Below are 20,561 nucleotides of genomic sequence, written 5' to 3'. Positions count from 1 at the left end.
GTGTTTCTCTGTTTCCCCTGTGTACAGGTATGTTAGTCTGTGTTTCTCTGTTTCCCCTGTGAACAGGTATGTTAGTCTGTGTTTCTCTGTCTCCCCTGTGAACAGGTATGTTAGTCTGTGTTTCTCTGTCTCTCCTGTGGACAGGTATGTTAGTCTGTGTTTCTCTGTCTCCCCTGTGAACAGGTATGTTAGTCTGTGTTTCTCTGTCTCCCCTGTGAACAGGTATGTTAGTCTGTGTTTCTCTGTCTCCCTGTGAACAGGTATGTAAGTCTGTGTTTCTCTGTCTCCCTGTGAACAGGTATGTTAGTCTGTGTTTCTCTGTCTCCCTGTGAACAGGTATGTTAGTCTGTGTTTCTCTGTCTCCCCTGTGTACAGGTATGTTAGTCTGTGTTTCTCTGTCTCTCCTGTGAACAGGTATGTTAGTCTGTGTTTCTCTGTCTCCCCTGTGAACAGGAATGTAAGTCTGTGTTTCTCTGTCTCTCCTGTGAACAGGTATGTTAGTCTGTGTTTCTCTGTCTCTCCTGTGAACAGGTATGTTAGTCTGTGTTTCTCTGTCTCCCCTGTGAACAGGAATGTAAGTCTGTGTTTCTCTGTCTCTCCTGTGAACAGGTATGTTAGTCTGTGTTTCTCTGTCTCTCCTGTGAACAGGTATGTTAGTCTGTGTTTCTGTCTCCCCTGTCTCTGTGTTTCTCCTCCCCTGTGAACAGGAATGTAAGTCTGTGTTTCTCTGTCTCTCCTGTGAACAGGTATGTTAGTCTGTGTTTCTCTGTCTCCCCTGTGAACAGGTATGTAAGTCTGTGTTTCTCTGTCTCCCCTGTGAACAGGTATGTTAGTCTGTGTTTCTCTGTCTCCCCTGTGAACAGGTATGTTAGTCTGTGTTTCTCTGTCTCCCCTGTGAACAGGTATGTAAGTCTGTGTTTCTCTGTCTCTCCTGTGAACAGGTATGTTAGTCTGTGTTTCTCTGTCTCTCCTGTGAACAGGTATGTAAGTCTGTGTTTCTCTGTCTCTCCTGTGAACAGGTATGTAAGTCTGTGTTTCTCTGTCTCTCCTGTGAACAGGTATGTTAGTCTGTGTTTCTCTGTCTCTCCTGTGAACAGGTATGTAAGTCTGTGTTTCTCTGTCTCTCCTCAGATACTGTGGACAGGTATGTTAGTCTGTGTTTCTCTGTCTCTCCTGTGAACAGGTATGTTAGTCTGTGTTTCTCTGTCTCTCCTGTGAACAGGTATGTTAGTCTGTGTTTCTCTGTCTCCCCTGTGAACAGGTATGTAAGTCTGTGTTTCTCTGTCTCTCCTGTGAACAGGTATGTTAGTCTGTGTTTCTCTGTCTCTCCTGTGAACAGGTATGTAAGTCTGTGTTTCTCTGTCTCTCCTGTGAACAGGTATGTAAGTCTGTGTTTCTCTGTCTCTCCTGTGAACAGGTATGTTAGTCTGTGTTTCTCTGTCTCTCCTGTGAACAGGTATGTAAGTCTGTGTTTCTCTGTCTCTCCTGTGGACAGGTATGTTAGTCTGTGTTTCTCTGTCTCTCCTGTGAACAGGTATGTTAGTCTGTGTTTCTCTGTCTCTCCTGTGAACAGGTATGTTAGTCTGTGTTTCTCTGTCTCCCTGTGAACAGGTATGTTAGTCTGTGTTTCTCTGTCTCCCCTGTGAACAGGTATGTTAGTCTGTGTTTCTCTGTCTCCCCTGTGAACAGGTATGTTAGTCTGTGTTTCTCTGTCTCTCCTGTGAACAGGTATGTTAGTCTGTGTTTCTCTGTCTCTCCTGTGAACAGGTATGTTAGTCTGTGTTTCTCTGTCTCTCCTGTGAACAGGTATGTTAGTCTGTGTTTCTCTGTCTCCCCTGTGAACAGGTATGTTAGTCTGTGTTTCTCTGTCTCCCCTGTGAACAGGTATGTTAGTCTGTGTTTCTCTGTCTCCCCTGTGAACAGGTATGTTAGTCTGTGTTTCTCTGTCTCTCCTGTGAACAGGTATGTTAGTCTGTGTTTCTCTGTCTCCCCTGTGAACAGGTATGTTAGTCTGTGTTTCTCTGTCTCTCCTGTGAACAGGTATGTTAGTCTGTGTTTCTCTGTCTCCCTGTGAACAGGTATGTTAGTCTGTGTTTCTCTGTCTCCCCTGTGAACAGGTATGTTAGTCTGTGTTTCTCTGTCTCCCCTGTGAACAGGTATGTTAGTCTGTGTTTCTCTGTCTCCCCTGTGAACAGGTATGTTAGTCTGTGTTTCTCTGTCTCCCCTGTGAACAGGTATGTTAGTCTGTGTTTCTCTGTCTCCCCTGTGAACAGGTATGTTAGTCTGTGTTTCTCTGTCTCCCCTGTGAACAGGTATGTTAGTCTGTGTTTCTCTGTCTCCCCTGTGAACAGGTATGTTAGTCTGTGTTTCTCTGTCTTTGAACAGGTATGTTAGTCTGTGTTTCTCTCTCCCTGTGAACAGGTATGTTAGTCTGTGTTTCTCTGTCTCCCTGTGAACAGGTATGTTAGTCTGTGTTTCTCTGTCTCCCCTGTGAACAGGTATGTTAGTCTGTGTTTCTCTGTCTCCCCTGTGAACAGGTATGTTAGTCTGTGTTTCTCTGTCTCCCCTGTGAACAGGTATGTTAGTCTGTGTTTCTCTGTCTCCCCTGTGAACAGGTATGTTAGTCTGTGTTTCTCTGTCTCTCCTGTGAACAGGTATGTTAGTCTGTGTTTCTCTGTCTCTCCTGTGAACAGGTATGTTAGTCTGTGTTTCTCTGTCTCCCTGTGAACAGGTATGTTAGTCTGTGTTTCTCTGTCTCCCTGTGAACAGGTATGTTAGTCTGTGTTTCTCTGTCTCCCCTGTGAACAGGTATGTTAGTCTGTGTTTTCTCTGTCTCTCCTGTGAACAGGTATGTTAGTCTGTGTTTCTCTGTCTCTCCTGTGAACAGGTATGTTAGTCTGTGTTTCTCTGTCTCCCCTGTGAACAGGTATGTTAGTCTGTGTTTCTCTGTCTCCCCTGTGAACAGGTATGTTAGTCTGTGTTTCTCTGTCTCCCTGTGAACAGGTATGTTAGTCTGTGTTTCTCTGTCTCTCCTGTGAACAGGTATGTTAGTCTGTGTTTCTCTGTCTCTCCTGTGAACAGGTATGTTAGTCTGTGTTTCTCTGTCTCTCCTGTGAACAGGTATGTTAGTCTGTGTTTCTCTGTCTCCCCTGTGAACAGGTATGTTAAGTCTGTGTTTCTCTGTCTCTCCTGTGAACAGGTATGTTAGTCTGTGTTTCTCTGTCTCTCCTGTGAACAGGTATGTAAGTCTGTGTTTCTCTGTCTCTCCTGTGAACAGGTATGTAAGTCTGTGTTTCTCTGTCTCTCCTGTGAACAGGTATGTTAGTCTGTGTTTCTCTGTCTCTCCTGTGAACAGGTATGTAAGTCTGTGTTTCTCTGTCTCTCCTGTGGACAGGTATGTTAGTCTGTGTTTCTCTGTCTCTCCTGTGAACAGGTATGTTAGTCTGTGTTTCTCTGTCTCTCCTGTGAACAGGTATGTTAGTCTGTGTTTCTCTGTCTCCCCTGTGAACAGGTATGTTAGTCTGTGTTTCTCTGTCTCCCCTGTGAACAGGTATGTTAGTCTGTGTTTCTCTGTCTCCCCTGTGAACAGGTATGTAAGTCTGTGTTTCTCTGTCTCCCCTGTGAACAGGAATGTAAGTCTGTGTTTCTCTGTCTCCCTGTGAACAGGTATGTTAGTCTGTGTTTCTCTGTCTCCCCTGTGAACAGGTATGTTAGTTTGTGTTTCTCTGTCTCTCCTGTGAACAGGTATGTTAGTCTGTGTTTCTCTGTCTCCCCTGTGAACAGGTATGTAAGTCTGTGTTTCTCTGTCTCCCCTGTGAACAGGTATGTAAGTCTGTGTTTCTCTGTCTCCCCTGTGGACAGGTATGTTAGTCTGTGTTTCTCTGTCTCCCCTGTGAACAGGTATGTTAGTCTGTGTTTCTCTGTCTCTCCTGTGAACAGGTATGTTAGTCTGTGTTTCTCTGTCTCCCCTGTGAACAGGTATGTTAGTCTGTGTTTCTCTGTCTCCCCTGTGAACAGGTATGTAAGTCTGTGTTTCTCTGTCTCCCCTGTGAACAGGTATGTTAGTCTGTGTTTCTCTGTCTCCCCTGTGAACAGGTATGTAAGTCTGTGTTTCTCTGTCTCCCCTGTGAACAGGTATGTTAGTCTGTGTTTCTCTGTCTCTCCTGTGAACAGGTATGTAAGTCTGTGTTTCTCTGTCTCCCCTGTGAACAGGTATGTTAGTCTGTGTTTCTCTGTCTCCCTGTGAACAGGTATGTTAGTCTGTGTTTCTCTGTTTCCCCTGTGAACAGGTATGTTAGTCTGTGTTTCTCTGTCTCCCCTGTGAACAGGTATGTTAGTCTGTGTTTCTCTGTCTCTCCTGTGAACAGGTATGTTAGTCTGTGTTTCTCTGTCTCCCCTGTGAACAGGTATGTTAGTTTGTGTTTCTCTGTCTCTCCTGTGAACAGGTATGTTAGTCTGTGTTTCTCTGTCTCCCCTGTGAACAGGTATGTTAGTCTGTGTTTCTCTGTCTCTCCTGTGAACAGGTATGTTAGTCTGTGTTTCTCTGTCTCCCCTGTGAACAGGTATGTTAGTTTGTGTTTCTCTGTCTCTCCTGTGAACAGGTATGTTAGTCTGTGTTTCTCTGTCTCTCCTGTGAACAGGTATGTTAGTCTGTGTTTCTCTGTCTCCCCTGTGAACAGGTATGTTAGTTTGTGTTTCTCTGTCTCTCCTGTGAACAGGTATGTTAGTCTGTGTTTCTCTGTCTCCCTGTGAACAGGTATGTTAGTCTGTGTTTCTCTGTCTCTCCTGTGAACAGGTATGTTAGTCTGTGTTTCTCTGTTTCCCCTGTGAACAGGTATGTTAGTCTGTGTTTCTCTGTCTCTCCTGTGAACAGGTATGTTAGTCTGTGTTTCTCTGTCTCCCCTGTGAACAGGTATGTTAGTCTGTGTTTCTCTGTCTCCCCTGTGAACAGGTATGTTAGTCTGTGTTTCTCTGTCTCTCCTGTGAACAGGTATGTAAGTCTGTGTTTCTCTGTCTCCCCTGTGAACAGGTATGTTAGTCTGTGTTTCTCTGTCTCCCTGTGAACAGGTATGTTAGTCTGTGTTTCTCTGTCTCCCCTGTGAACAGGTATGTTAGTCTGTGTTTCTCTGTCTCTCCTGTGAACAGGTATGTAAGTCTGTGTTTCTCTGTCTCCCCTGTGAACAGGTATGTTAGTCTGTGTTTCTCTGTCTCCCCTGTGAACAGGTATGTAAGTCTGTGTTTCTCTGTCTCCCCTGTGAACAGGTATGTTAGTCTGTGTTTCTCTGTCTCCCCTGTGAACAGGTATGTTAGTCTGTGTTTCTCTGTCTCTCCTGTGAACAGGTATGTTAGTCTGTGTTTCTCTGTCTCCCCTGTGAACAGGTATGTTAGTCTGTGTTTCTCTGTCTCCCCTGTGAACAGGTATGTTAGTCTGTGTTTCTCTGTCTCCCCTGTGAACAGGTATGTTAGTCTGTGTTTCTCTGTCTCCCCTGTGAACAGGTATGTTAGTCTGTGTTTCTCTGTCTCCCCTGTGAACAGGTATGTTAGTCTGTGTTTCTCTGTCTCCCCTGTGAACAGGTATGTTAGTCTGTGTTTCTCTGTCTCCCCTGTGAACAGGTATGTTAGTCTGTGTTTCTCTGTCTCCCCTGTGAACAGGTATGTTAGTCTGTGTTTCTCTGTCTCCCCTGTGAACAGGTATGTTAGTCTGTGTTTCTCTGTCTCTCCTGTGAACAGGTATGTTAGTCTGTGTTTCTCTGTCTCCCTGTGAACAGGTATGTTAGTCTGTGTTTCTCTGTCTCCCCTGTGGACAGGTATGTTAGTCTGTGTTTCTCTGTCTCCCCTGTGAACAGGTATGTTAGTCTGTGTTTCTCTGTCTCCCCTGTGAACAGGTATGTTAGTCTGTGTTTCTCTGTCTCCCCTGTGGACAGGTATGTTAGTCTGTGTTTCTCTGTCTCCCCTGTGAACAGGTATGTTAGTCTGTGTTTCTCTGTCTCCCCTGTGAACAGGTATGTTAGTCTGTGTTTCTCTGTCTCCCCTGTGGACAGGTATGTTAGTCTGTGTTTCTCTGTCTCCCCTGTGAACAGGTATGTTAGTCTGTGTTTCTCTGTCTCCCCTGTGAACAGGTATGTTAGTCTGTGTTTCTCTGTCTCCCCTGTGAACAGGTATGTTAGTCTGTGTTTCTCTGTCTCCCCTGTGAACAGGTATGTTAGTCTGTGTTTCTCTGTCTCCCCTGTGAACAGGTATGTTAGTCTGTGTTTCTCTGTCTCCCTGTGAACAGGTATGTAAGTCTGTGTTTCTCTGTCTCCCCTGTGAACAGGTATGTTAGTCTGTGTTTCTCTGTCTCCCTGTGAACAGGTATGTTAGTCTGTGTTTCTCTGTCTCCCCTGTGAACAGGTATGTTAGTCTGTGTTTCTCTGTCTCCCCTGTGAACAGGAATGTAAGTCTGTGTTTCTCTGTCTCTCCTGTGAACAGGTATGTTAGTCTGTGTTTCTCTGTCTCTCCTGTGAACAGGTATGTTAGTCTGTGTTTCTCTGTCTCCCTGTGAACAGGAATGTAAGTCTGTGTTTCTCTGTCTCTCCTGTGAACAGGTATGTTAGTCTGTGTTTCTCTGTCTCCCTGTGAACAGGTATGTTAGTCTGTGTTTCTCTGTCTCCCCTGTGAACAGGAATGTAAGTCTGTGTTTCTCTGTCTCTCCTGTGAACAGGTATGTTAGTCTGTGTTTCTCTGTCTCTCCTGTGAACAGGTATGTTAGTCTGTGTTTCTCTGTCTCTCCTGTGAACAGGTATGTTAGTCTGTGTTTCTCTGTCTCCCCTGTGAACAGGTATGTTAGTCTGTGTTTCTCTGTCTCCCCTGTGAACAGGTATGTTAGTCTGTGTTTCTCTGTCTCCCCTGTGTACAGGTATGTTAGTCCGTGTTTCTCTGTCTCCCCTGTGAACAGGTATGTAAGTCTGTGTTTCTCTGTCTCCCTGTGAACAGGTATGTTAGTCTGTGTTTCTCTGTCTCTCCTGTGAACAGGTATGTTAGTCTGTGTTTCTCTGTCTCCCTGTGAACAGGTATGTTAGTCTGTGTTTCTCTGTCTCCCCTGTGAACAGGTATGTTAGTCTGTGTTTCTCTGTCTCCCCTGTGAACAGGTATGTAAGTCTGTGTTTCTCTGTCTCTCCTGTGAACAGGTATGTTAGTCTGTGTTTCTCTGTCTCTCCTGTGAACAGGTATGTTAGTCTGTGTTTCTCTGTCTCTCCTGTGAACAGGTATGTTAGTCTGTGTTTCTCTGTCTCTCCTGTGAACAGGTATGTTAGTCTGTGTTTCTCTGTCTCTCCTGTGAACAGGTATGTTAGTCTGTGTTTCTCTGTCTCTCCTGTGAACAGGTATGTTAGTCTGTGTTTCTCTGTCTCTCCTGTGAACAGGTATGTTAGTCTGTGTTTCTCTGTCTCTCCTGTGAACAGGTATGTTAGTCTGTGTTTCTCTGTCTCCCCTGTGAACAGGTATGTTAGTCTGTGTTTCTCTGTCTCCCCTGTGGACAGGTATGTTAGTCTGTGTTTCTCTGTCTCCCCTGTGAACAGGTATGTTAGTCTGTGTTTCTCTGTCTCCCTGTGAACAGGTATGTAAGTCTGTGTTTCTCTGTCTCCCTGTGGACAGGTATGTTAGTCTGTGTTTCTCTGTCTCCCCTGTGAACAGGTATGTAAGTCTGTGTTTCTCTGTCTCTCCTGTGAACAGGTATGTTAGTCTGTGTTTCTCTGTTTCTCCTGTGAACAGGTATGTTAGTCTGTGTTTCTCTGTTTCTCCTGTGAACAGGTATGTTAGTCTGTGTTTCTCTGTCTCTCCTGTGTACAGGTATGTTAGTCCGTGTTTCTCTGTTTCCCTGTGAACAGGTATGTTAGTCTGTGTTTCTCTGTCTCCCTGTGAACAGGTATGTTAGTCTGTGTTTCTCTGTCTCCCCTGTGAACAGGTATGTTAGTCTGTGTTTCTCTGTCTCCCCTGTGAACAGGTATGTTAGTCTGTGTTTCTCTGTCTCTCCTGTGAACAGGTATGTTAGTCTGTGTTTCTCTGTCTCTCCTGTGAACAGGTATGTTAGTCTGTGTTTCTCTGTCTCTCCTGTGAACAGGTATGTTAGTCTGTGTTTCTCTGTCTCCCCTGTGAACAGGTATGTAAGTCTGTGTTTCTCTGTCTCCCCTGTGAACAGGTATGTAAGTCTGTGTTTCTCTGTCTCCCCTGTGAACAGGTATGTTAGTCTGTGTTTCTCTGTCTCTCCTGTGAACAGGTATGTAAGTCTGTGTTTCTCTGTCTCTCCTGTGAACAGGTATGTTAGTCTGTGTTTCTCTGTCTCCCTGTGTACAGGTATGTTAGTCTGTGTTTCTCTGTCTCTCCTGTGAACAGGTATGTTAGTCTGTGTTTCTCTGTCTCCCTGTGAACAGGTATGTTAGTCTGTGTTTCTCTGTCTCCCTGTGTACAGGTATGTTAGTCTGTGTTTCTCTGTCTCCCCTGTGAACAGGTATGTTAGTCTGTGTTTCTCTGTCTCTCCTGTGAACAGGTATGTTAGTCTGTGTTTCTCTGTCTCCCCTGTGTACAGGTATGTTAGTCTGTGTTTCTCTGTCTCTCCTGTGTACAGGTATGTTAGTCTGTGTTTCTCTGTCTCCCCTGTGTACAGGTATGTTAGTCTGTGTTTCTCTGTCTCCCTGTGTACAGGTATGTTAGTCTGTGTTTCTCTGTCTCTCCTGTGAACAGGTATGTTAGTCTGTGTTTCTCTGTCTCCCCTGTGTACAGGTATGTTAGTCTGTGTTTCTCTGTCTCTCCTGTGAACAGGTATGTTAGTCTGTGTTTCTCTGTCTCTCCTGTGAACAGGTATGTTAGTCTGTGTTTCTCTGTCTCCCCTGTGTACAGGTATGTTAGTCTGTGTTTCTCTGTCTCTCCTGTGAACAGGTATGTTAGTCTGTGTTTCTCTGTCTCTCCTGTGAACAGGTATGTTGGTCTGTGTTTCTCTGTCTCTCCTGTGAACAGGTATGTAAGTCTGTGTTTCTCTGTCTCTCCTGTGAACAGGTATGTAAGTCTGTGTTTCTCTGTCTCTCCTGTGAACAGGTATGTTAGTCTGTGTTTCTCTGTCTCTCCTGTGAACAGGTATGTTAGTCTGTGTTTCTCTGTCTCCCCTGTGTACAGGTATGTTAGTCTGTGTTTCTCTGTCTCTCCTGTGAACAGGTATGTTAGTCTGTGTTTCTCTGTCTCTCCTGTGAACAGGTATGTTAGTCTGTGTTTCTCTGTCTCTCCTGTGAACAGGTATGTTAGTCTGTGTTTCTCTGTCTCTCCTGTGAACAGGTATGTTAGTCTGTGTTTCTCTGTCTCTCCTGTGAACAGGTATGTTAGTCTGTGTTTCTCTGTCTCCCCTGTGTACAGGTATGTTAGTCTGTGTTTCTCTGTCTCTCCTGTGAACAGGTATGTTAGTCTGTGTTTCTCTGTCTCTCCTGTGAACAGGTATGTTAGTCTGTGTTTCTCTGTCTCTCCTGTGAACAGGTATGTTAGTCTGTGTTTCTCTGTCTCTCCTGTGAACAGGTATGTTAGTCTGTGTTTCTCTGTCTCTCCTGTGAACAGGTATGTTAGTCTGTGTTTCTCTGTCTCCCTGTGAACAGGTATGTTAGTCTGTGTTTCTCTGTCTCTCCTGTGAACAGGTATGTTAGTCTGTGTTTCTCTGTCTCTCCTGTGAACAGGTATGTTAGTCTGTGTTTCTCTGTCTCCCCTGTGAACAGGTATGTTAGTCTGTGTTTCTCTGTCTCTCCTGTGAACAGGTATGTTAGTCTGTGTTTCTCTGTCTCTCCTGTGAACAGGTATGTTAGTCTGTGTTTCTCTGTCTCTCCTGTGAACAGGTATGTTAGTCTGTGTTTCTCTGTCTCTCCTGTGAACAGGTATGTTAGTCTGTGTTTCTCTGTCTCCCCTGTGGACAGGTATGTTAGTCTGTGTTTCTCTGTCTCCCCTGTGAACAGGTATGTTAGTCTGTGTTTCTCTGTCTCCCCTGTGGACAGGTATGTTAGTCTGTGTTTCTCTGTCTCTCCTGTGAACAGGTATGTTAGTCTGTGTTTCTCTGTCTCCCCTGTGAACAGGTATGTTAGTCTGTGTTTCTCTGTCTCTCCTGTGAACAGGTATGTTAGTCTGTGTTTCTCTGTCTCCCCTGTGAACAGGTATGTTAGTCTGTGTTTCTCTGTCTCCCCTGTGGACAGGTATGTTAGTCTGTGTTTCTCTGTCTCCCCTGTGAACAGGTATGTTAGTCTGTGTTTCTCTGTCTCCCCTGTGGACAGGTATGTTAGTCTGTGTTTCTCTGTCTCTCCTGTGAACAGGTATGTTAGTCTGTGTTTCTCTGTCTCCCCTGTGAACAGGTATGTTAGTCTGTGTTTCTCTGTCTCCCCTGTGAACAGGTATGTTAGTCTGTGTTTCTCTGTCTCCCCTGTGAACAGGTATGTTAGTCTGTGTTTCTCTGTCTCCCCTGTGAACAGGTATGTTAGTCTGTGTTTCTCTGTCTCCCCTGTGAACAGGTATGTTAGTCTGTGTTTCTCTGTCTCTCCTGTGAACAGGTATGTTAGTCTGTGTTTCTCTGTCTCTCCTGTGAACAGGTATGTTAGTCTGTGTTTCTCTGTCTCTCCTGTGAACAGGTATGTTAGTCTGTGTTTCTCTGTCTCCCCTGTGTGAACAGGTATGTTAGTCTGTGTTTCTCTGTCTCCCCTGTGAACAGGTATGTTAGTCTGTGTTTCTCTGTCTCTCCTGTGTACAGGTATGTTAGTCTGTGTTTCTCTGTCTCCCCTGTGTACAGGTATGTTAGTCTGTGTTTCTCTGTCTCCCCTGTGTACAGGTATGTTAGTCTGTGTTTCTCTGTCTCCCTGTGAACAGGTATGTTAGTCTGTGTTTCTCTGTCTCCCTGTGAACAGGTATGTTAGTCTGTGTTTCTCTGTCTCTCCTGTGAACAGGTATGTTAGTCTGTGTTTCTCTGTCTCTCCTGTGAACAGGTATGTTAGTCTGTGTTTCTCTGTCTCTCCTGTGAACAGGTATGTTAGTCTGTGTTTCTCTGTCTCCCTGTGTACAGGTATGTTAGTCTGTGTTTCTCTGTCTCCCCTGTGTACAGGTATGTTAGTCTGTGTTTCTCTGTCTCTCCTGTGAACAGGTATGTAAGTCTGTGTTTCTCTGTCTCCCTGTGAACAGTCTGTGTTTCTCTATCTCCCCTGTGAACAGGTATGTTAGTCTGTGTTTCTCTGTCTCCCCTGTGAACAGGTATGTTAGTCTGTGTTTCTCTGTCTCCCCTGTGAACAGGTATGTTAGTCTGTGTTTCTCTGTCTCCCCTGTGAACAGGTATGTAAGTCTGTGTTTCTCTGTCTCCCTGTGAACAGGTATGTTAGTCTGTGTTTCTCTGTCTCCCCTGTGAACAGGTATGTTAGTCTGTGTTTCTCTGTCTCCCCTGTGAACAGGTATGTTAGTCCGTGTTTCTCTGTCTCCCCTGTGTACAGGTATGTTAGTCTGTGTTTCTCTGTCTCCCTGTGTACAGGTATGTTAGTCTGTGTTTCTCTGTCTCTCCTGTGAACAGGTATGTTAGTCTGTGTTTCTCTGTCTCCCTGTGAACAGGTATGTTAGTCTGTTTTTCTCTGTCTCCCCTGTGAACAGGTATGTTAGTCCGTGTTTCTCTGTCTCCCTGTGTACAGGTATGTTAGTCTGTGTTTCTCTGTCTCTCCTGTGAACAGGTATGTAAGTCTGTGTTTCTCTGTCTCCCCTGTGAACAGGTATGTTAGTCTGTGTTTCTCTGTCTCCCTGTGAACAGGTATGTTAGTCTGTGTTTCTCTGTCTCCCCTGTGAACAGGTATGTTAGTCTGTGTTTCTCTATCTCCCCTGTGAACAGGTATGTTAAGTCTGTGTTTCTCTGTCTCCCCTGTGAACAGGTATGTTAGTCTGTGTTTCTCTGTCTCTCCTGTGAACAGGTATGTTAGTCTGTGTTTCTCTGTCTCTCCTGTGAACAGGTATGTTAGTCTGTGTTTCTCTGTCTCCCCTGTGTACAGGTATGTTAGTCTGTGTTTCTCTGTCTCTCCTGTGAACAGGTATGTAAGTCTGTGTTTCTCTGTCTCCCCTGTGAACAGGTATGTTAGTCTGTGTTTCTCTGTCTCCCCTGTGAACAGGTATGTTAGTCTGTGTTTCTCTGTCTCCCCTGTGAACAGGTATGTTAGTCTGTGTTTCTCTATCTCCCCTGTGAACAGGTATGTAAGTCTGTGTTTCTCTGTCTCCCCTGTGAACAGGTATGTTAGTCTGTGTTTCTCTGTCTCTCCTGTGAACAGGTATGTTAGTCTGTGTTTCTCTGTCTCCCCTGTGAACAGGTATGTTAGTCTGTGTTTCTCTGTCTCCCCTGTGAACAGGTATGTTAGTCTGTGTTTCTCTGTCTCCCCTGTGAACAGGTATGTTAGTCTGTGTTTCTCTGTCTCCCCTGTGAACAGGTATGTAAGTCTGTGTTTCTCTGTCTCCCCTGTGAACAGGTATGTTAGTCTGTGTTTCTCTGTCTCTCCTGTGAACAGGTATGTTAGTCTGTGTTTCTCTGTCTCCCCTGTGAACAGGTATGTATCTGATAATGGTCCAGGTGAATATCGTTCTCTGTGCCAGCACAAACTCCTCACCTCCCTCAAGTTACCCTCCCCTGCCTCCCGCCTCCACCCCCCCTCTCAGCTGGAGTGGACAACCAATCAGAGGAGAGGAAATATGGTGATGGACATACATACCTTCAACGGTGAGTGAGAGGGGTTATAAAAGTACAGTTGTGGCCAAAAGTTTTGAGAATGAAACAAATATTAATTTCCACAAAGTTTGCCACTTCAGTGTCTTTAGATAGTTTTGTCAGATGTTACTATGGAATACTGAAGTATAATTACAAGCATTTCATAAGTGTCAAAGGCTTTTATTGACAATTACATGAAGTTGATGCAAAGAGTCAATATTTGCAGTGTTGACCCTTCTTTTTCAAGACCTCTGCAATCCGCCCTGGCATGCTGTCAATGAACTTCTGGGCCACATCCTGACTGATGGCAGCCCATTCTTGCATAATCAATGCTTGGAGTTTGTCAGAATTTGTGGGGTTTTGTTTGTCCACCCGACTCTTGAGAATTGACAACAAGTTCTCAATGGGATTAACGTCTGGGGAGTTTCCCCGAGCCACTCAGTCATCACTTTTGCCTTATGGAAAGGTGCTCCATCATGCTGGAAAAGGAATTGTTCATCACCAAACTGTTCCTGGATGGTTGGGAGAAGTTGCTCTCGAAGGATGTGTTGGTACCATTCTTTATTCATGGCTGTTCTTAGGCAAAATTGTGAGTGAGCCCACTCCCTTGGCTGAGAAAGCAACCCCACACATGAATGGTCTCAGGATGCTTTACTGTTGGCATGACACAGGACTGATGGTAGCGCTCACCTTGTCTTCTACGGACAAGCTTTTTTCTGGATGGCACCAAACAATCAGAAAGGGGATTAATCAGAGAAAATGACTTTACCCCAGTCCTCAGCAGTCAAATCCCTGTACCTTTAGCAGAATATCAGTCTGTCCCTGATGTTTTTCCTGGAGAGAAGTGGCTTCTTTGCTGCCCTTCTTGACACCAGGCAATCCTCCAAAAGTCTTTGCCTCACTGTGCATGCAGATGCACTCACACCTGCCTGCTGCCATTCCTGAGCAAGCTCTGTACTGGTGGTGCTCCAATCCCGCAGCTGAATCAACTTTAGGAGACGGTCCTGGTGCTCGCTGGACTTTCTTTGGCGCCCTGAAGCCTTCTTCACAACAATTGAACTGCTCTCCTTGAAGTTCTTGATGATCCGATAAATGGTTGATTTAGGTGCAATCTTACTGGCAGCAATATCCTTGTCTGTGTTTCCTTGCAGTTGACTATGATTGACAGAGGAAGAACAATGATTCCAAGCACCACCCTCCTTTTGAAGCTTCCAGTCTGTTATTCAAACTCAATCAACAAGGCCGGACCTTGTCCTCGTCAACACTCACTGTTAACGAGAGAATCACTGACATGATGTCAGCTGGTCCTTTTGTGGCAGGACTAAAATGCAGTGTAAATGTTTTTGGGGGATTCAGTTCATTTGCATGGCAAAGAGGGACTTTGCAATTAATTGCAATTCATCTGATCACTCTTCATAACATTCTGGAGTATTTGCAAATTGCCATCATTCAAAACTGAGGCAGCAGACTTTGTGAAAATTAATATTTGTGTCATTCTCAAAACTTTTGGCCACGACTGTATATGTAATGTCAATAGAATATCTGTCGCTTTTTCTGTCTTGTGTTGTGGTTCCATTTGCTCAGTGGGATTCTGGTGGTACACTTGGCTGGAGTGTTGATGATTCCAGCACCAAGGTAGTATGCTTCATTCCCTCTCTCTCTCTCTCTCTCTCTATGTCTTCCAGAGGAGAAGATGACAGCTGAGGTAGAGTCCTGGACCACAGGGGAGCAGCTGGCTTCGTGGCTGCTCCACTTCAGAGGGTTACCTGAGGCTCCACGGGGCTGGTCTGTGTCGCTGCTAGCTGATGAGGGCTGGTCTGATCTGGCTGGATGTGACTTTGTCTTGGACCTGTTGGCTGGAGCAGAGACTGATGCTACACTGGAGATCGCACACACAGACCCTGACTACCTGTTCAACAATGAGGAAGACGGGTGAGACTGGGAGGCACACAGACCTTGACTATTTGTTCAACAATGAGGGAGACTGGTGAGATTGGGAGAACACAGAACCTCAACTTCACTCACTCTCTCTCTCACTCTCTCTCTCACTCTCTCTCTCTCTTTCTCTCTCTCTCTCTCTCTCTCTCTCTCTCTCTCTCTCTCTCTCTCTCTCTCTCTCTCTCTCTCTCTCTCTCTCTCTCTCTCTCTCTCTCTCTCTCTCTCTCTCTCTCTGTCTCTCCATTAGGATGATTACAACAGATCTAGATGGCTTCATCCCCCCGGCCCCCTCCATTCCGGCCCCTTGTCTCCCCCAGCAGGGCCGTAGAGACTACCAGCAGTCAGAGGGTTCTGGTCAGATGGAATACTATCTGGATGACCTCTTTGACCCAGTGATGGACCAGGGACCAGGGGTCGGTATATTACCTGAGACACTCTTTTCACTACACCATTCATTGTTATATATAATAGGAGGTGTCTGTGTTTATCTGTGTTTACCTGTGATTACCTGTGTTTACCTGTGATTACCTCTGTTTACCTCTGTTTACCTGTGATTACATGTGTTTACCTCTGTTTACATGTGTTTGCCTCTGTTTACCTGTGTTTACCTGTGTTTACCTGTGATTACCTCTGTTTACCTGTGATTACCTGTGTTTGCCTCTGTTTACCTGTGTTTACCTGTGTTTACCTGTGATTACCTGTGTTTACCTGTGATTACCTGTGTTTATCTGTGATTACCTGTGTTTACCTGTGATTACCTGTGTTTACCTGTGATTACCTCTGTTTACCTGTGATTACCTGTGTTTACCTCTGTTTACCTCTGTTTACCTGTGTTTGCCTCTGTTTACCTGTGTTTGCCTCTGTTTACCTGTGTTTACCTGTGTTTACCTGTGATTACCTCTGTTTACCTGTGATTACCTGTGTTTGCCTCTGTTTACCTGTGTTTACCTGTGTTTACCTGTGATTACCTGTGATTACCTCTGTTTACCTGTGATTACCTGTGATTACCTATGTTTACCTGTGATTACCTGTGTTTGCCTCTGTTTACCTCTGTTTACCTGTGTTTCCCTCTGTTTACCTGTGTTTACCTCTGTTTACCTGTGTTTACCTCTGTTTACCTGTGTTTACCTCTGTTTACCTGTGTTTGCCTCTGTTTACCTGTGTTTACCTCTGTTTACCTCTGTTTACCTGTGTTTACCTGTGTTTACCTCTGTTTACCTGTGTTAACCTCTTTTTACCTGTGTTTACCTCTGTTTACCTGTGTTTACCTCTGTGATTACCTCTGTTTACCTGTGATTACCTGTGTTTGCCTCTGTTTACCTGTGTTTACCTGTGTTTACCTGTGATTACCTCTGTTTACCTGTGATTACCTATGTTTACCTGTGATTACCTGTGTTTGCCTCTGTTTACTTCTGTTTACCTGTGTTTCCCTCTGTTTACCTGTGTTTACCTCTGTTTACCTGTGTTTACCTCTGTTTACCTGTGTTTACCTCTGTTTACCTGTGTTTGCCTCTGTTTACCTGTGTTTACCTGTGTTTACCTGTGTTTACCTCTGTTTACCTGTGTTAACCTCTTTTTACCTGTGTTTGCCTCTGTTTACCTGTGTTTACCTCTGTTTACCTGTGTTTACCTGTGTTTACCTCTGTTTACCTGTGTTAACCTCTTTTTACCTGTGTTTACCTCTGTTTACCTGTGTTTACCTCTGTTTACCTATGTTTACCTGTGATTACATGTGATCACCTGTGTTTACCTGTGTTTACCTGTGTTTACATGTGATTACCTGTTACTGGTTGGATTGGGTCTTCTGTTCTTTCGTCTTGGACGGTATTACTGTGTTATATTACCGTGATATATTACTGTGTTATATTACTGCATGTGATGTATAGATTAACAAAACATTCTACTGTTATGTGTTACTCTGTGGTGTGTGTGTGTGTGTGTGTGTGTGTGTGTGTGTGTGTGTGTGTGTGTGTGTGTGTGTGTGTGTGTGTGTGTGTGTGTGTGTGTGTGTGTGTGTGTGTGTGTGTGTGTGTGTGTGTGTGTGTGTGTGGGGGGGACCAGGAGCGTATGGTCAAGTTGAACAGGAGGATGAGAGGAGGAGGAGGGATGTATAGACCAGGTACTGTATCTCTCTCAATTAAATTCAAAGGGCTTTATTGGCAAAGGAAACATATGTTTACATTGCCTAAACAAAAGTGAAATAAACAGAAGAAACACTATGTACAGTGTTGTAACAATATGCAAATAAGTACAAAATGCAAAATAAATTAACATAAATATGGGTTGTATTTACAATGGTGTTTGTTCTTCACTGGTTGACCTTTTCTTGTGGCAACAGGTCACAAATTCTGCTGCTGTGATGGCACACTGTGGTATTTTACCCAGTAGATATGGGAGTTTATCAAAATTGGATTTGTTTTCACATTCTTTGTGGGTCTGTGTAATCTGAGGGAAATATGTGTCTCTAATATGGTCATACATTTGGCAGGAGGTTAGGAAGTGCAGTTTAGTTTCCATCTCATTTTGTGGGCAGTGAGCACATAGCCTGTCTTCTCTTTGCCTACGGCTGCCTCTCTCAATAGCAAGGCTATGCTCACTGAGTCTGTACATAGTCAAAGATTTCCTTACGTTTGGGTCAGTCACAGTGGTCAGGTATTCTGCCACTGGGTACTCTCTGTTTAGGGGCAAATAGCATTCTAGTTTGTTCAGTTTATTGGTAAATTCTTTCCAATGTGTCAAGTAATTATCCTTTCGTTTTCTCATTATTTTTATTGGGTCTAATTGTGTTTCTGTCATGGGGCTCTGTGGGGTGTGTTTGTGTTTGTGAATAGAGCCCAAGGACCAGCTTGCTTAGGGGACTCTTCTCCAGGTTCATCTGTCTGTAGGTGATGGCTTTGTTATGGAAGGTTTGGGAATCGCTTCCTTTTAGGTGGTTGTAGAAATGAACGCCTCATTTCTGGATTTTGATAATTAGTGGGTACCGGTCTAATTCTGCTCTGCATGCATTATTTGGTGTTCTACGTTGTACACGGAGGATATTTTTGCTGAATTTTTGCAGACCCCAGACCTCACCACCATAAATGGCAAAGGGTTCTACAACCGATTAAAGTGTTTTTTTTAGCCAGATCCTGGTATGTCGAATGTTATGTTCCTTTTGATGGCATGGAAGGCCCTTCTTGCCTTGTCTCTCAGGTCATAAACAGCTTTGTGGAAATTACCTGTGGCGCTGATGTTTAGGCCGAGGTATGTATTGTTTTTTGTGTGCTCTAGGGCAACAGTGTATAGATGGGATTTGTACTTGTGCAGGGTGAATATGTGGTTTGTCATATGATATTTTGGTAAAACACCCATTTGACTCTGTGTTGCAGGTGTTCCAATGACAATGCCAGGCTATTCTATGGGTGAGTGAGGGGAGTCATTTAATTACACAAACATTCTAATTGTGATTTAAACAAGTCATCTATTTTCTCTATCCTGCATTATTCTAACAATAATCCCCCCCACACCCCACAAAAAAAATGTGTCTCCCAGGAATGCCAGTGAACCCTGCCATGCAAAACTACGGGGCTCCAATGATGCCAAGTATGATGTCAGCTGCCCCCATGCCTATGATGCCAACCATGATGGCACCCCAGCCAGCTGCACCAGGCCTGGACCCCCAGCAGATGGCAGCACAGCAGCAGGCTTTCATCAACCAACAGGCCCTGCTCATGGTAAGGACTTGGAGACACTGGTGGAAAACTGGGACAAACATGCCATGATAACAAACAAACCATAATCCTACCCCTATCCTTAATTCATGTTCTTATGATATCACCATTTCTATTCTAACATGACTATACTTCCTCTCCATCTCTCTCTCTCTCTCTCTCATCACTTTTTCTCTCCATTGCTCTTTCTTTCTTTTCTCTCTCTCTCTCTCTCTCTCTCTCTCTCTCTCTCTCTCTCTCTCTCTCTCTCTCTCTCTCACTCACTCACTCACTCACTCACTCACTCACTCCTCCTCCTCACTCACTCACTCACTCACTCACTCACTCACTCACTCACTCACTCACTCACTTTCTCTCTCTCATCACTTTTTCTCTCCATTGCTCTTTCTTTCTTTCTCTCTCTCTCTCTCTCTCTCTCTCTCTCTCTCTCTCTCTCTCACTCACTCACTCACTCACTCACTCACTCACTCACTCACTCACTCACTCACTCACTCACTCACTCACTCACTCACTCACTCACTCACTCACTCACTTTCTCTCTCTCATGTCTCCATGTCTCCTCCTCCCTCCCTCTCCAGGCCCAGCAGATGACAATGCAGGCGATGACTATGTCCCAGCAGCAGACTCAGGAGCAGCAGCGACAGCAGCAGCGGCGCCAGGCTAACCTTCGACCCGTCACACCCCCCCTCTCCCCCTCTCCCCCGGCCCAGACACAGACACACCACTCTGCCCTCTCACCCCCAGCCCAGACACAAACACTCCCCAGCGCCCCTCCGCAGCTAACCACACCCAGCCAGAGGAAACCACAGATACAGCACCACATACCTGAGGTGTGTACGACAGAGGAGGGGTGTGATGCTAATGTGTTTGTGCTCAATTCTGCTTGATTCTTATTATCTTTAATGTACTTAGCCATTGCAAAAATGTGTCATTTCATTACAATAGAAACACATTAATAACAACAACATTATCTTGTAAGCAAACTGAGATGTAAAGTGTCTTTGTTTTTATCAGCCGGAGAGAGATGTGGACTTTGTCAGTCCAGACCAGCTGGACTCTTTCAAGGACAAGAGAGAGTTCTTCCAGATGATTGGTGAGTAGAGTTGGACACATCTTCCTATTCAACTTCAGATAAACTGTAGTTTTCTCAGGAGAAAATGACTACCACTTGTCTTACCTTACACCCAGCTGCCTGTGCTGTCATTCACTCTGTCAGGTTCTCAGCCAAAGCCAGCAGCCAAACTGTCAAAGCCTCGCCCTGCTCCCAGTAGCCCCCCAAACAGACCCGTCCCCGCTCTCCCTCCCCCTCCCCACCCCCAGCACCCAGGACTTGGCAACGTCCCGGAGGGAGCACCCCCAAACAGACCCTTCCCCGCTCCCCCTCCCCACCTCCAGCACCCAGGACTTGGCAACGTACCCCGTCTCCTCCTGCCAGAGAATCAGACCGCCCCAGCCCCCCTGCCTCCCCGCCCCCTCCCAGCACCAGAATCCGTGACATTATTAAACAGTACCAAAACCGCCCTGTCAACGATCCAAAACCCTTGAAACCAATCAGGTCAGTGGGACTGTGGATCCATCCTAAATGTTTGAAGTACATGACATCTGCTGTGTAGATCCCGCTGCATCAGCGGAAATCTAACTCCCTCGCTCCTCTCCAGGGTTCCAGCACAGTCGTTTGTGAAGAAGAAAGATCCTAAAGAGGAGGCCCTTTCTATCCTCAGAAATAACGGACCTGTACAACAGCAGAAGGTTAGAACTGTGTGTACATTGTTGCCTAGCCCGAGACATGTTGGTGAGGAGCTAACATATCCATTCAGTTATCTTACCTAGCCTATAGTAATACTCTTCTCCCCTCCCCTCACCCTGTCAGAGACAGCCTCCACCTGCACGGCAGCCTCCCTCCACCAGAGGGCCTCACCCCATTTCCAACCACATGAAGCAGAAACAGTGCTCCCTTGCAGACCTGTTCGGCAATCAGGGAAGCTCCGAGAACCCTCCGCCTGCTCCCCCGGGTTCACCCCCCCTCCTCCCCCCCCAGTCCAACACATCTATGAGAGCTTGCCAGACCCCCCCACCAAGGCTGCCCCCACACTCAGTAAGTTAAACTACTTCAGAGGTACAGTACGGGCAGACATGGACAGTAGTAAAAGTGTTTGTGTTTGCACTGTTGTGTCTGCACCGCCTGACCAGCC

General features: G+C 45.4%; 1 protein-coding gene and 1 long non-coding RNA gene across 7 annotated transcripts in view; one reads left to right on the top strand and one right to left on the bottom strand.

Moving 5' to 3' along the window:
- LOC118374305 (unconventional myosin-XV-like) overlaps positions 1–20,561 on the top strand; it is a 68,672-nt gene that overhangs the window by 1,500 nt on the left and 46,611 nt on the right. Inside the window, exons 2-17 of the mRNA XM_052485872.1 lie at positions 28–35; positions 87–183; positions 5,769–6,080; positions 7,479–7,556; positions 9,888–10,004; positions 10,200–10,238; positions 12,525–12,733; positions 14,407–14,653; positions 14,907–15,072; positions 16,721–16,778; positions 18,028–18,060; positions 18,191–18,372; positions 18,948–19,199; positions 19,384–19,462; positions 19,586–19,906; positions 20,240–20,485. Of these exons, the coding sequence (XP_052341832.1) occupies positions 28–35; positions 87–183; positions 5,769–6,080; positions 7,479–7,556; positions 9,888–10,004; positions 10,200–10,238; positions 12,525–12,733; positions 14,407–14,653; positions 14,907–15,072; positions 16,721–16,778; positions 18,028–18,060; positions 18,191–18,372; positions 18,948–19,199; positions 19,384–19,462; positions 19,586–19,906; positions 20,240–20,485 (2,444 nt within the window). The remainder of the gene's footprint in view (positions 1–27; positions 36–86; positions 184–5,768; positions 6,081–7,478; positions 7,557–9,887; positions 10,005–10,199; positions 10,239–12,524; positions 12,734–14,406; positions 14,654–14,906; positions 15,073–16,720; positions 16,779–18,027; positions 18,061–18,190; positions 18,373–18,947; positions 19,200–19,383; positions 19,463–19,585; positions 19,907–20,239; positions 20,486–20,561) is intronic.
- Positions 15,187–16,710, bottom strand: LOC127914996 (uncharacterized). 6 transcript variants are annotated; one of them, XR_008089762.1, is made up of 3 exons: positions 16,190–16,710; positions 15,338–15,837; positions 15,187–15,207 (listed from the first exon to the last, which is right to left on the bottom strand). It is a non-coding gene; the product is annotated as an uncharacterized LOC127914996 (long non-coding RNA). The 6 variants fall into 6 exon arrangements; XR_008089764.1 differs by lacking the exon at positions 15,187–15,207 and adding an exon at positions 16,100–16,159 and having other exon boundaries at positions 15,218–15,837; XR_008089768.1 differs by lacking the exon at positions 15,187–15,207 and adding an exon at positions 16,100–16,149 and having other exon boundaries at positions 15,218–15,837; positions 16,200–16,710.

Source organism: Oncorhynchus keta, chromosome 3, assembly GCF_023373465.1.
Source record: "Oncorhynchus keta strain PuntledgeMale-10-30-2019 chromosome 3, Oket_V2, whole genome shotgun sequence".
In the NCBI taxonomy this organism is placed as follows: Eukaryota; Metazoa; Chordata; class Actinopteri; order Salmoniformes; family Salmonidae; genus Oncorhynchus; species Oncorhynchus keta.
The sequence above is the reverse complement of the archived record's forward strand: the minus strand, read 5'-3'. Positions and strand labels throughout refer to the sequence as shown.